Source organism: Maniola jurtina, chromosome 5 (genome assembly GCF_905333055.1).
Source record: "Maniola jurtina chromosome 5, ilManJurt1.1, whole genome shotgun sequence".
Classification (NCBI taxonomy): domain Eukaryota; kingdom Metazoa; phylum Arthropoda; class Insecta; order Lepidoptera; family Nymphalidae; genus Maniola; species Maniola jurtina.
The window spans coordinates 2,716,704-2,732,979 of NC_060033.1; the positions used below are offsets into that span (position 1 = coordinate 2,716,704).

At 36.5% G+C, this 16,276-nt stretch overlaps 1 protein-coding gene and 1 long non-coding RNA gene across 2 annotated transcripts in view; one reads left to right on the plus strand and one right to left on the minus strand.

Moving 5' to 3' along the window:
- Nucleotides 1-16,276, minus strand: part of LOC123865639 — a 33,029-nt gene that overhangs the window by 15,655 nt on the left and 1,098 nt on the right. The window contains exons 3-8 of the mRNA XM_045906802.1: nt 15,065-15,208; nt 2,643-2,735; nt 2,262-2,367; nt 1,569-1,682; nt 813-980; nt 178-273 (exon numbers count right to left, since the gene is read on the minus strand). Of these exons, the coding sequence (XP_045762758.1) occupies nt 178-273; nt 813-980; nt 1,569-1,682; nt 2,262-2,367; nt 2,643-2,735; nt 15,065-15,208 (721 nt within the window). The remainder of the gene's footprint in view (nt 1-177; nt 274-812; nt 981-1,568; nt 1,683-2,261; nt 2,368-2,642; nt 2,736-15,064; nt 15,209-16,276) is intronic.
- Nucleotides 5,510-8,739, plus strand: LOC123865640. The gene is made up of 3 exons (XR_006796012.1): nt 5,510-5,541; nt 7,025-7,123; nt 8,398-8,739. It is a non-coding gene; the product is annotated as an uncharacterized LOC123865640 (long non-coding RNA).

The following is a 16,276-nucleotide window of genomic DNA, read 5'->3' on the forward strand; positions in this document are numbered from 1 at the left end:
GTCAAATGTCTATGACAAATAAGCTCGCACAAAATACGTATATGTGCTATGTATTTCGTGCAAGCTCCCTTACTAAGCGAGCGTTTTGACGTTTGATAAAAAGTCGATGATTTGACTAGTAGTCATCATCCCTATATTCTAATTAATGAGACAGGTATGAAGAACAAAAGTACTTACAGTCTTACAAAACATGACTTTGAGCGAGACCAACGGCAAGCCTTCTACAAATACTTTCTCCATAAGTTCATTGAACACTTTCTGTGGTGCAGATATCTAGAAGAAAAACGTTTTATTTAATAGTTTGTTCTTTTCTTATTTATGTGGAAAGAAAGGGACAAATTGATCTTTGTATTCACTTAATTTAGATTTTTGTGAACATTGGCATTCACGGTTTTCGGATTTTTCCCTTTACTTGTGTTATAAGACATTGCTACCTGCGTTTCATGATTCTAGGACAATGAAGTATAGGGTTTGACCCTTCTGAATTGACTGACTCGACAGACAGACAACGAAGTGATCCTATAAAGATTGTAAGTTGGCTGGTGAGTTTATTTTCTCCACTTAAAAGAATATAAACAATAAAAATGGTTCGTCTATCAATTAACGTGAAATTATTATATTATATTTAAAGAGGCACAAGAAGAAGCAGTAACAAATTCGCTCTCTTAAAGGAAAAGAAGAGGCCACATACAATTAGAACTGTCAAAAGCGAAAAAAAATGGACTGGGTGTCTATGTTCGTATGGATACGCGTTACAGGGTTCCTTTTTCTTTTTGAGGTACGGTACCCTAAAACGCTGTAAGGGTACTTACAATATTTAAAGCCACACGTAAACTGCAGTTCGCGCGGCGCCAGTCCACATCTGGTAAAGTCGGAGGTCTTCGGAGACCGATGTTTAGTGTCAACTCGGACAATTGACTTAGTTCTGACAAAGTTTCTAGCGTTTCCGTGCTCATTCGATCGTAGTCTAGAACTATATGCTGCAAGAAATAAAATTAATTTATTAATTCGTATTTACTTAATTCATTACAAATTATACGTTCATAGAGCACAGAAAATTGCATTTTCACACTAATATTATACGGATAAATGTTTGTATGTGTGTGTGTTGCGTTCGTTACTCTTTCACGCAAAAATGCACATGTGTTACAGTAATATCTGCGAACAAATCTTAAAGTAAGTTAATTAATTTTATAACTAATATTGTTAATTTGGAATAAAATATGGATAGTTATTTTGGTATACCCCACAAAGTATCATCTGATAATGCATAGCAATTTGAGGCTAAGACTACAGAACAAAGTCTTGAACACTGCAATGTAAAATTCACCTTATTCAGATAATGTAAAATATAAATCGGCTTGATGACAAGTGTTAGAGCGGATATTTTCACGGACATTTTTGACGACAGTAATCAATATAGCTACTCCCGGCTGTACTCATGTGGTTAGTTGACGTATGTAAGTCCGACTACTTCCAAACGCATCCGGAGTCTTTTTCCACAGGGACTCTACTCGCAACGCGTCGTAATCAAGTGATTTTTCATCAAAGATAGCATTGCTACTTACTTTCAATGTAGAGAACGCCATGACGCTGGCGTTACACCTCGACAGTACTGTGTCGTCGAGTGAAGGAACTATGTTGAAAGACAATGACCGCGAATAGTACTCGACATTTTTGTGCTGCAAGGAAACGATTTTTAAGTAGTGTTTACTATATTATAATAATTGAGTCATTACAAATGTGGGAACTGAACTAAACCCAAACGGGTCCATGAATATAATAATAAAAAAACCGGCCAAGTGCGAGTCAGACTTGCGCACCGAGGGTTCCGTACTCGGGTATTTTTTTCAACATTTTGCACGATAAAACAAAAACTATTATACATAAAAATAAATAAAAATCTGTTTTAGGATGTGCAGGTACCTAAAGCCCTTTCATATGATACCCCACTTAGTATAGTTATCTTACTTTGAAAATTGAAACATATTTTAAAATTTTTTTTTCAATGATGTGACGATAAATTCGCGGTTTTCAGATTTATTCCTGTTCTTGACTTGTATAAGACATATCTACCTGCCAAATTTCATGATAGGTCAACGGGAAGTACCCTATAGGTTTCTTGACAGACACGACCGACGGACGGACGGACGGACGGACGGGCGGACAGACAGACAGACAGACAACAAAGTGATACTATAAGGATTCCGTTTTTATTTTTGAGGTACGGAACCCTAAAAAAGAAGATATTTTGTACTTACCGTGTATCGGTCGTTTTCGTTCTTCACTGTCCCCATTTCACAACCCAATAGAGACAGCTTTTGTAAGCAGTGCATGTTCTTGTACAACAAGCTCTCAGTTATTATTCTGAAAATAAAAAAATGTACCGAACTGATAACCTTCTCCTTTTATACACCTCAATCAAACATAATTTTTAGAATCTATATTATAGCTGAAATCTTTGCAAAGTTTAGACATTCCAACTTAGAGATCTTTAGAGCGTACTTTGACTTTACCCAGACCTAAGTTTCAGTTAAAACGAGACAGATTTATGCCAGCGATATAACGCTGTCTCGTTTTAACAGTGTCTTAAGTTTGAGCAAAGTCAAAGTGCGTCCTATAGATCTCAGCCTTAGACTCACCGATTTAGTTTGGCAACTGGTGTATTTGGGCTCTGTAGCATATAAGTTGGCCCGACGAATACTAATTCTTGCAACTTCTGTGTGTCAAAAAACCTAGAAATAAGCGAATAATGAGACTGAGTCATAGGCATAGTTTATAAAATATTTCAATTTGAGGTCCACTCTAACTTGTATCCGAATAAAAAAAAACATCACAACAATACAAGCTGTTTTACACAACTAACAAATCATTTATTAATTAGTTCTTCTCATATCAATCTTCGAAGCACTGTTATAGAGTTCAATCTTATAAAATTCAAAACGTCTCTCTGTGTAAATTATGTAGTAATAATTGAGAAATATAAAGACTCCTGTAGGGTATTATTTAATAATATGATCAAAAGTATAGATAACAGATCTACGTGGAATAAGTATTACTGCAATACTCGGAAGTTGATAAGATTACCGAATAATGTTCACGATTTGAATCGTTAATACGTAAACGAAATGTTCAAAGGTAATCTACTTTCTCTTGAAAGGGAACCAGCGAACAAAAACGCGCTAATGTATGTAAAATGTAAATATATTTCCTAGTACTGGCCAGAGCGATTCGAAAGAAGTTTATCGGATTCGAATGTCAACGTCGAATAGCTAATATAATGAATTTTGATGTATAGAGACAGACATTACTTCACTGAAGTCCATGATTTACAAGCAACCACAAGCTTAGTTTGCTATTTATTTATTAGATAAAAGTTATATGTTTCAGCGGATTATAGCAAAATCAACTTGTGGTTCCTTGAAATAATTTCTGAGGGTCCTATCCGATATAACTAAGGCAACAACTTCTAAGTCTTTTTACCCAAAGGTGTGTAAACACACCGCGCTAATAGGTTTTGTTTTTTTTTTAACCCCCGGCCCAAAAAGAGGGATATTATAAGTTTGACGTGTGTATCTGTCTGTGGCATCGTAGCTCCTAAACTGATGAAACGATTTTAATTTTGTTTTTTTTTTTGTTTGAAAGGTGGCTTGGTCAGCCGTTTGAAAGTTATCAGCTCTTTTCTAGTTACTGTAACCTTCACTTGTCAGGGTGTTATAAATTTTTAATTTACACTTGTTAATTTATCTAACCAGCCTCAGTACAAAAGAGTTTAGGTTCATTTAACGGTATAGTGTTGATCAAGGATTGGTCTCCACTTCACTGTCGGAGCGTAACGAAGACCAATCCTGGTGTCGATACTCAAATCAACAATGGTGAGAGGTGCAAACTCGTACTAAGCCTACGAAAAAATCTTTTTTTCTTTTTAAGTAGAGGTACCAATGGTTTCGAATGGTTAGATTCAAGCTAGAACGGAGCGCGTATAATCGTTGTTACAGAACTAAAAACCTAGACTCTAGATACCTACTCATCCAGGTGTACAGGGACGGCTAGAGGACACGCAAACGTCTTTACTCCAAGCATTCATATCGATTACCTGCCGTCTTTGTCTCAGACTTTATTGCGTGACTGAAACGTAGGTAATCTTACCCCGGCCTAATACAATATTTAAGTCAGAGATACCTGTAACTTCGTCTCCCCTTGCCTATTGACGTAGATATAAGGGCGAAACACACGTTTTAAGGTGAGAAATCATTCGAAGCTGCCTCCACAATAAAGGTGCGGCGTTCGACACACAACTCACTGGTATGGACACGACTTTACGAATTTACTTTCTTTTTGGGCCACAGCATTCTTGCCTACCCGGCATCCGAAAAGGCAAGAATTACATATTATCATTAAGATATATTAGTATTAAGAGGGCTAAGGCGCAGAATTTAAGATATTTTTAAGATGATTTTGTATACGGTTTAATTCTACAGGAGGGGGGGGGGGGGGGGGGGGGGCGCGTTTAATTTAATAATTATTATGACTGTAACGTTAAAATATTATAACGTTTTAAATGAATAAGAATGTTGCATATAATTAATTTAAAAAAATAAAATGTAATGAATTTAATGGTAGTAGAATTAATGGCTATTTTTAACCCCCGACCAAAAAAGAGGGGTGTTATAAGTTTGACGTGTGTATCTGTGTATCTGTGTGTCTGTGTATTAGGGTTCAGAACCGGGAAATCCCGGTCTCGAAAGTACCGGGAATTCCCGGTTCTTTTGTCAGTAAAAAAGAACCGGGAAATCAATTTGATTTCCCGGTTCTTTCGGTACTTTCGGGAATTAGGGCCTGCCGACATTATTCCTTTGAAAGTATTGTTATTCAACACTTATCTAGTCCTACAAATGACATAACAAAATTTAAAAAAAAATATGTACAATAGTTTGGTTAATGGTCTTTAGTTATGTGGAGTTTTTTTTTTTAAATAATCGTTTATTACGATAAATACACGAACACTATACAATAGTAGCTTCATATAAGATCGTGGATCAACTTCTTTACCTGTGCAACCATGAAAGTAAATCTTACATTTAATAATAGGGAATATATATATGATACACTTTCAAAACGTATTTTATTCTATTTCGACATTCTTTATGAAAAATTCACATGTCGGTAAAATAATCCTAGCCGGCCCTGCGCGGGAGACGCGACGCATACGGCAGGCGCCCTTCAGACGTGGTGGATGTGCGCAATTTTTCCCGCCAATCGCTCTCGATTTACGGAAAATATTTTTTGTGTAATTGTAGCGAAATTATTATTTATAAATTATTGAATAAGGATGATTTGTTTTAGTTTTAAGAAACTTTTATCATCTAAATATTAGTGAACTCCATAGTAAATAGGTACTTAGTAGTGTTTTTTAGAGTTATTTCGTTGTTTTAAATTGTGTTAGGTAGGTACGAAGGTATCATAGTCAAATATCAGGATGCCGAAAATATCTCGACTAAAACGATCTCAACTACAAAAGATTGAAAGCATGAAAATCGCGTAAGTACCTACTTATCTTCCCATATTATTATTACATAAAAATATTGTGCGGCACACTATTTTTTGGCCCGATCCCTGGAATTGAATCCAAAACCTCGTCACCCATAGTGGAACATTGAAACTCCTGACTAACTAGGTACTACTACTTACTATAAACGGCCTCGCCCCCGGCTTCGTACCTAGGTACGGCTTTTTTGAAAATAAATAGGTACGGCCTATGTCACTCAGGAATAATGGTAGCTTTCTACTGATGAAAGAATTTTCAAAATTGGTTCAGTAGTTCCAGAGATTACTTCATACAAACTTTTCTTCTTTTTATTATGAACTAGCTGATGCCCGCAGCTTCGCCCGCGTGGATTTAGGTTTTTAGAAATCCCGTGGGAACTTTTGAGTTCCCAGGACAAAAGTAGTCTATCCGTACCGCGCGACAAAGTCTTTACTTGGTAAATATACCTTCAATATCAAGTTATAACCGACGACAGTTTCTAAATCCCATCCACTTTGGTGATCAGATCCCCTGCAGCATCAGGATTGAGGATCGATCGAATATCGATTAAAAAAAAATTTACTCAAATCGGTTCAGAAATCTTGAAGATTTCGGTATACATAGGTAGAAAAACACAACTCCTTTTTTGAAAGTCGGTTAAAAAAGTAGCCTATGTTACACCCTGATGAATCCTCTACTTGTCTGTGAAAGTCCCGTCAAAATCGGTTCAGCCGTTCCGAAGATTAGCCTTTTCAAACAGACAGACAGACAGACAGACAGACAAAAATTTCAAAAACGTGTGATTCGGTTATGGTATCGTTCAAATAACCATATGAGCTTTATATGAGGTAGTTATTTCGAAATTACAGACAGACACTCCAATTTTATTTATTAGTATATAGATAAACACACACCATTCCTTGTTGCGTCATTCTTGTAAGCAGCTGGGCAAAATACTGTAAGTAGGTACAAGTACTAAGTACCTACCTACCTAGTAACTTCCTACCTACCGACACAGAGTACAATAATGGTCAAAACTTATTTTATAAGTAGGTAGAGGTACCTATAAAAGCACCTCATAGTACGCGACAGGTTGACATGGCAATCGGGTAATGAGCCGCACATCACCCGCGCTATCCCGCACCGGGTTAGCGCTAGGGCTGTGCGGGTGAGTGGGACGTCCCCATCCCGATTGCCATGTCGACCTAGCTATGCTAGTTATAATAACCTACCTCGACCTATCGCCGACTAAAGTTCGCGATAGGTCGAGATGGCAATTGGAATATGAGGCGGGGGGACGCCCCGCACACCTGCGCTCGCCCGCACCGCTCGCTAGCACGGGGACTGTGCGGGTGTGCGGGGCGTCTCCACCCCGATTGCCATCTCGATTTGTCGTGTACTATATACCTTCATAATATTGCAAATTGTACGATAGGTACCTATAGGTGATAGGTAGGTTACTAACAACAGTTTCTTTGTTTACTTTTATTATTTTAGAAAAGCGAATAAAAGACAAGTTTTACAACCAATAGATCAAAATACCGTATTTCCAGAATCAAAGATCGGGCAATCCGAATCTGGGAACACCACCATAACGTGAGTACCTACCTAGTTGATGAATAATAATAAAACGGAAGCTAAAAAAACCGGCCAAGTGCGAGTTAGACTCACGCCCCGAGGGTTCTGTACTCAGGTATTTTTTCGAAATTTTACACGATAAATCGAAAACTATTGTGCATAAAAATAAATAAAAATATAGTAAAGCGATTTCACAATATTATGATACCCGCGATTTCACAATATTATGATACCCCACTTGTTATAAATAGTTACCTTTGAAATTTGAAAATACTAATTATTTCTTGATGGCATAAATTTTTAGGGTTACGTACCTCAAAAGGAAAAACGGAACCCTTTTTTGACCTATCTCATAGCCAGCGTTTGCAAATCTAAGCATACGTAGGGACTGACAGACAGCGGGACGCGACTTCGTTTTATAAGTCTATGTAGTGATGACGCAGAGTTTTCGCGGCAGCTTATGAAAGTGGCAGAGGCGGCAAATAAATAAAAAAGACAGAATAACTTGAGTGTTTTTTAAAGCAAAACTTCTTTACCGGTTTCAGAAATAGTTAGTACTTAGTATAATATACTATATAGTATTATGTCGAAATATATAGCCCAATTATTAAGGCAAATTTTAGGGAAACCTGTAAATACATTACATAGTTCTGATTAATATCATCCCCGACTCACACTTGACCGGTTTTTTTCTTATTGGATCTATCTTACATGTAATTCTTTGGTGATTTTGTAATTTAATGGGTATATTTTATTTACTTTTTGAGAAACAATATGTGTGGCATAGAGTAGTATTAGTGTGTACTTTTAACGTACTTACGCATATTTGCTAGGTTGTGCTGGCGGATAATCTCAAGATAGCAGATGTTAAAGGTACGTAAAAACATTACTCACTTTTCTTAAAGTTGAGAGTGCTGATTTTTATGTACATATGTTTCTTGAGTATAAAAATGTAGAAATTAAGACTCCAGAGTAAAAGGAGTTTGATTAAAGTTATTTTTTGCAAGCTTTAAAGCGTCTGGCGGAAATAGCCGCCGACAGGAAGTATTTTACAATATTGAAAATTAACAATATTTTGTAAAACATACAATCAGCACTTACACTTTAAGAGAAATGAGTAATATTTTTACATTTGGTACCTATAGCAGCTGATATCTGTATATTGACCGTCGGCAAAAGCTAGCAGCTATATGTGTACGATAAAAGTACACGCTAACACTACTCTATCCCACACAGGACATAAGTAAGGTTAGGTGGTCCTGGCATCTCGCTCTATGAGTATTTTTTTCCAGTTTGAATGAGGATATCAATAGACAAGATGAAAGCTTACACATGGAAACCACAAATAGCGCTTGTAAATATTTCACTGATATGACCAATCAATCCGGTGTTGAGAATGAAAATGTGGTACGTAAAAGTATTAAAATTTCGACGAGAGATACAAATTATAGATACCTACTTGACTCAAATAAATGTTTTTTGGGTTGCTGGTAATGCATACGACATCCATCTAAACGTTATTCACTGGTTAGTTCTTTTTATTTGAAAAAATTGGGGAGCATATTTTAAATCGATATTTTTCTGAATATATATATCTAGACAGATCGATCAGTGTAATCTATCAAGGCACAGCTGGGCGGATCGGGCTGAAATTTGCCATACAGATAGCTAATATTATGTAGACATTCATTAAGAAAGGGCTTCTGAAAATTCATTAGACCCCCCTAAAGGGGTAAATAGGGGTTTAAAATTTACTTACATTTTAATAACTTAATTTAATTAACTAAATTATTGTTGCCCTTAGGGCTTTCACATCTAAATTGACTTCTGAATTCTTTTAAGTGTAGGTATTTTGTAAATTTATTCATAACTCACAATCTGCACTCTCACTCGGCACTGTGGTCGAAGTTATGAGTGAAATTTAAAAATAAAATAATAATATCTAAATCACTGATTAATTTTTTGAATCAGATTTAATTTTCAGTAACGAGTTAAATAATTTTCTGTGTTAAAATAAACTGATGAAAATCACTAATACTGCCCCACTTTTATAATACCAAACATATTACATTTTCATATATTTTATTAATTCACTAGCTGATGCCCGCAGCTTCGCCCGCGTGGATTGGTCAGATCCCCTGCAGCATCATGATTGAGGAGTTGGACTCCAAATTTTTTATGAAACAATGTCGCAAAGTTCCTCTATCGATTAAAAAAGAAATGACGCAAATCGGTTCAGAAATCTCGGAGATTTCGGTGTACATAGGTAAAAAACACAACTCCCTTTTTGAAAGTCGGTTAAAAAAGTAGACTATGTTACTCCCTGGTCAATTCTCTATTTGTCTGTGAAAATACCGTCAAAATCGGTTCAGCCGTTCCCAAGATTAGCCTTTTCAAACAGACAGACAGACAGACAGACAAAAATTTTAAAAACGTGTGATTCAGTTAAAGTATCGTTCAAATAACCATATGACCTTAATATGCGGTAGTTATTTCGAAATTACAGACAGACACTCCAATTTTATTTATTAAAATATATGCTTTTTATTACCCCTACAAAACCATTTTTATTTCACACCAACCATCCTTGTGTTTAAATTCAATTAATCTAGTTTGTTAACATGATCTTATTTATATACCTATTGCATTTAAGTGGGAGATCCTGAGTTCGATATCAAGCCCCCGATCGAGTCAGTATTTTACAATTTCCAAATTGGCTCAGGTCTGAACTCTGAACGGGTAGGACACTGGTTTACATATTATTATCCTTTACCCTTTTTAGGGTTGCGGCCCTTAAAAGGAAAAACGGAACCCTTATAGGATCTCTTTGTTGTCTGTCTGTCCATCTGTCCGTCTGTCCGTCGTGTCTGTCAAGAAACCTATAGGGTACTTCCCGTTGACCTAGAGACATGAAATTTGGCAGGTATGTAGGTCTTATAGCACAAGTACAGGAATAAATCTGAAAACCCTGAATTTGGTTACATCGTTTAAAAAAAAAAATTAAATGTGTTTTAATTTTCAAAGTAAGATAACTATACCAAGTGGGGTATCATATGAAAGGGCTTTACCTGTACATTCTAAAACATATTTTTATTTATTTTTATGAATAACAGTTTTTGATATATCGTGCAAAATGTTGGAAAAAATACCCGAGTACGGAACCCTCAGTGCGCGAGTCTGACTCGCACTTGGCCGGTTTTTTCAAATGTCAATTGACGGATAGAACTTAAATGGCAAGCACTTTCTTAAATTTTATGCATTATAGCACGATTCAATATTAACTCTGAATTAAGTCAAAGTACGCTTCACATCGTCACTTACTACCTACTGCTATTCACCAGGTGAGATAGCAAACAAGTGCTAATTTATAATTCAATAAAAAATATTAATTCAGGTCATTTACGATATCAACACACATTAAATTTTCTCCATTGCCGCTTCTAACACGCTTTTGCTCTATGGAAAAAAAAACCAACCGAGTGCGAGTCAGACTCGCGCACCGTCCCAGGGTCCCGTACTCGGGTATTTTTTCCGACATTTTGCCTAATAAATCAATCACTATTATGCATAATAAAAAAAACCCCCACCAATACTAAAAATAAAAAATAATTTAATTTTTTATCGAACATATTATTATGTATACAGGAGTAAATGTAGTTCTATAGTATCATTTTTTGGATAGTAAATTAAATTGCTTTTACTATTTAGTGTTGGTGGTTTTTTAAGTTTTTTATATATTTTTAGGGTTAAGAAAAAACGGAACCCTTATAGGATCACTTTGTTGTCTATCTGTCCGTCCGTCCGTCGTGTCTGTCAAGAAAACCTATAGGGTACTTCCTGTTGATGTACCTAGAATCATGAAATTTGGAATTTTGAATGAATATTTTTTCTTTGTGATGTAACCTCAAATTCACGGTTTTCGGATTTATTCCTTTATACTTGTACTATAAGACCTACCTACCAGCCAATTTCATGATTTTAGGTCTACGAGAAGTACCCTATGGATTTTCTTGACAGACACGACAAACGGACACACAAACAGATAGACAGACAGTCAGACAACAAAGTGTTCCCAGAAGGTTCCGCTTTTCCTTTTGAGGCACGGAACCCTAAAAAGCTAAGCGCATCGGTGCTATGTCGTTTCTCTTTAGTCCAATGTTGAGGTTGTTAACTTAGTAGTGCGGGTCTTCTCCGTTTGGTCGGAACGGCCAAGCGGGGGTACGGGCCTCGAGGCATGGCCTCCTTACCCGGGTGAGGCGCAGGGCAACATTGTACCCTGGTGGTGATCTTTTAGCCGGGATTTCACCGGCTAGGGCCTGCCACCTTGGCTTACGGCCCTAGTGGGCTTCTTTATATATCCGGTGTTGTTAGTCCGGGATTGGTCTCCGCGCGACGGCGGCTAGAGTTCGCTGTCGAGCGCGGAGACGGGGTCATATCCGGTGGATCTTGCGTCGTCGTAGTCGTCGTCGCTTAGGTCGGCTGCGTGCCGCGGTGGGGATGGCGATCGCAGGAGCTCACGAGGTAGTTGACGCCCGGTCGGCGGTCGAGGGATGAGTGGAGCGATGTAACTTGTTAACTTGGTTGACCTGTAGCCGTAGTACAGTTTACCGCCACTAGATGGCGGTAAAAATTAAAGTAAATTAATGTCGAGGTGTAGAGGGGCGCAGAGGGAACCAAATGCTCGAGGCCATTCGAAACTTGGAGCGTCTTTTGTACTAATGTAAGGATTGAAATGGTTTACTATGCAACAAAATAAGATATCGTTGGAGTGATAAAAGTTTAGATGCGCTTTTGTTTTTAAGGTCCTATTATAGTGAGAGAGCAGAAAGCTTTTAAAAAGCTATACCTACTTGCAATAAGTTGGCTATAAGTTTTAGCCACATTTTATGAATACTTAGAAGGAAATATATTATGTTCATTTATATTTTGTTAAAAATGTTTTATTTTATTTGATTTATTTAAAAATGTTTACGATAATTCTAAATGTTTGAGGAATCTAAGATGACTGCGTAATTTTTATTAGTAATAACTATCTAAAATGGTAAAAATTACGCAGTCATCTTGGATTACTCAAACATTTAGAATAGTAATAAGTTATTACTTAATTACTTAACCAGAAGACTGATTTATTTTTGACTGATTTATAATTATTTTTAATACTAAGTACGTATTTATGTATGACAATAGAAAATAGAAGCAAAATATGAAAGACTTAGTGATTGATTCTAGTTTTATTTTATTTTTAAACTCACACAATATTAGTTCCAATAAAAAATACTTTTAAAGCGTATTGTGGTTTACTTTTATGAGTTCTAAAGCGTAAAACTTGTTTTATATAAAAAAAAACTACGAAGAAACCGAAAATACCGAAAGAACCGGGAAATCCCGGTTCCTTTGGGTAAAAGTACCGAAATTCCCGGTTCTCAAAAAAGGACCAGTTCCGTAAACCCTACTGTGTATCTGTGTATCTGTGTATCTGTGTATCTGTCTGTGGCATCGTAGCGCCTAAACGAATGAACCGATTTTAATTTAGTTTTTTTTGTTTGAAAGGTGGCTTGATCGAGAGTGTTCTTAGCTATAATCTAAAAAAATTCGTTCAGCCGTTTAAGAGTTATCAGCTCTTTTCTAGTTTTCTTGTAGAAAAGAAGGTTAGATAACTGTTAGGTTCATAATATTATGTCAATAGACAAATGTCAAGCTGTCAAGATGGACGTTGCCTAAATACATAATTATTTATTTGAAAATGATGTTTTGGAAAACTCAAATACTTTGGATCGTCGGGGGTGTTATAAATTTTTAATTTACACTTGTATTGTATTTATTTAATTCTACAGGGGGGACATGTTCACTTTGGGACCAAACCTCTTTAAATAAATTTGATACAAGAAAGAATTGTATTATGACATCTTCAATGACGTCAATCAGTTACGCATGATTAGATAGTTATACGAATATATTATGCAGTATTGCTAGTTATACGAAATTACATAGATACAACCGACGCATGTAATCTCGTTACACTGGTACAGCATAAATAGCACGCGTCATTACGTAAAAATTATCATATAAGCAGATTAGAAAACCATAATTTTTTAATGGTTTCGTTATCTTATCCTTCCTTTGTGTCGTAATTGTACCACCGTTGCAGCTAAAGAGCTAAAAACATTCTAAAGCTTCAAAGTTTTTTGAATAATTTATTACTGTATTTTTACGCGCAGCGCACACCTACAGAGAAGAATGCAACCGAGGCGCAGCGGTTTTTTTGGTAATGGTTTGAAAGTAGTAGATACAAAACAAGGAGGTCCAGCGGCAAAACGCACACCTACGACCGCTGCTCGTCGTTTGAATTGCCGCTGCTATGCCAAAGTAAACAAGTCATAATTAAAAAACACGAATGCCCTACAAAAAACCAAACTAAAACGTAAAAAATCACATTTGAAAATTCATAGCCAGAGTCACTTGGGACGATGTAGGATTCTACCTCTTACATCTAAATCTTTTTAGAACTCACATACATGCTGTAGGTATACATACTCGTACATACATGAACCCTGAAAACATTTTACTCCCTTTTTTCTCCACTCCACTCCCTAGGTGTGTAGTGCGCTTTATGTTTGCCTTCACTAGTCCGTTTAGGTATCTACATAGCAGGCAAGTTCCAGTACAAATTCAAAGTTCATTCTCCGAAATACGAAAGTAGCATTGCGACATTTTATTACAAACTCATAAACATAAACAGCTGCCGGTAACTGGTACCTTCGATACGGTATCTCAAGTATTCGGATTCCGGAAATGTCAAGGCAGCGAAAGGTAGCAGTATCTCTACCTATTCCGTATTGAGTTACTGAGACTAGACTTATTTTTGCTTCCTTAGAATAATATATAGGGTTCGTCAGTACAACGAGGAACCCTTAGGCAACGCTCACATGCGTTTTCGTACGAATTTCAGTCGTGCGAGCACGTACGAAAAAGCACGAACGATCCCGATCTTTCAAGTATATTAAAATATGTTTACATAAATTTACTGTAATATATATTATATTACTTATTATATTTTATTTAAGCATTTACATAAGTCCTGCCTACTATTTTTGTTGTACCTATTCTTCTTTTATAACTTCTCCTACTGCCGAGGGTCACTGGTAGAGAGAGATCTCTAATAAAGATTAGTGCTTCCTTGTCCATTTTTTTAACCTTTATATTTTTTGGTACAAATAAAATAAAATAAAAAGTATTCACGAGCGCTCAGACTGGGTACGACTGACTCATATGTGTACGACTTTGCATCCAGTGTAGCGCTCCCACACTAGTTAAGGATAGGGATCGTATGTGCCTTTTCGTACGTGTTCGCACGGCCGAATTTCGTACGAAAACGCATGCATAGTGAGCGCGGCCTGCTGTCTGTGTCAAAGCTATTTAAAAAGAAACTATAATAGCTGTAAAGATGATTTAAAACAGATATAGAAACGTATTGTTCCTACACAGCAACATATTTTAATTTTAAAATTTTCGAGAATCTCCTAACATGAAAAAGTTTTTAGCAAGTATATCTACGGAACCCTATAGCTTATACGTGTCCTGATACGCACTTGACCAGTTTTTACATTGACGTCATCGAATATTATAACACTAACAACAGTGTTATATCTGTGACTCCAAGTCAGATTTATCTAATCTATGTCTACATTCCCAGACATAAATATTGTGACAATTTTCTTTATTCAGATACAAGTTAGCCCTTGACTGCAATATCACCTGGTGGTAAGTGATGATGCAGTCTAAGATGGAAGCGGGCTAACCTGGAAGGGGTATGGCAGTTTTTTAAACCCATACTCCTTTAGATTCTACACGGTATCGTACTGGAACGCTAAATCGCTTGACGGCACGGCTTTGCCGGTAGGGTGGTAACTAGCAACGGCCAGAATAGAAGAAAGAAGATAGATAGACAGTTGCACTCACTGTGGTAGGACATAGTTCATGAAATTATCCAGGTCCTCCCCGCAGTTGTCGATGTAAATGTGCAGTTTCCTTGTGTACCTCCTGAACAACCGAGTCACAAAGAGGTTCTTCTCTAGATGCTTCACTCGTAGCTTCAGTGTCTCTCTGATGGAAAAAGATACACTTGTATGTCATATCGCTGTCTATCCATCCATCCATATGATAAATGCGAAAGTGTGTTTGTTAGTTGGTTTATTGGTTTGTCCTTCAATCACGTCGCAACGGAGCAAAAGATCGACGGGATTTTTTGCATGGCGTATAGTTAAAGATTTGGAGAATGATATAGGTACCATAAAAACAAAGAGTTGAGAAATTGATGAATACTTTCTTAAGGCTTCTTAGCTGACCTTTAAAAGTTATAATATGGTACTGTGTAATGAACTTAAGAAAGTTGTGAAACAGGCGAGGAATTGACAAACATTTTGTTTGTGGACTGTCATATAATCAAAATGCAAAAGGTTTTTTAGTGAAAAGATAATTGGATTAAATTAATTAAAAATCTAGTGACCCAGCTCTCTAAATGAGAGAAAAAAAATTATATTTCTGGTATAGCACTTTCTCTGTGTGTTAATCATCTTAATTTTATTATGTAAATTATTGTAAGCTAGAAACTGCTGAATTTTGATGTGTGCGAAAGCAAAAAAAAATATCTAAATGTTCTTTTATTAATTGCATAATGGTGTTGACCAGTGCAATAATAAGCTTTATGACTACCGAAAAATTCAGGTTTTAAAATAACAGGCTTGTAAGCAAAAGGATAGGTAACAATATTAAATTTTTACTTTATTGAGATAGTGTGCAATTACATTAGCTCCAATAACTGTTATCATCATTATCATCACGATCAACTCTTCACTGGCCCACTACTGAGCATGAGTTTCTTCTCATAATTAGCAGTGTTTAGGCCACAGTTCACCACGCTAGTCCAGTGCAAAATGGCAGAGTTCAAATACCTTTGAGAACATTACGGAGAACTCTCAGCTCAGATGTGCAGGTTTCTTCACGCATTTCCCTTTACTGTTAAAGTAACACTTTACTGCTTAAAACACACATATAACTCTGACAAGTTAAATATTCATACCCAGGATTGAACTGTCGTTCTTCTGAATAGCTGATGCCTTAACCACAAGGCTATTACTGCTCTCAGAAGTGTTATAATATAAGGATGTCTTA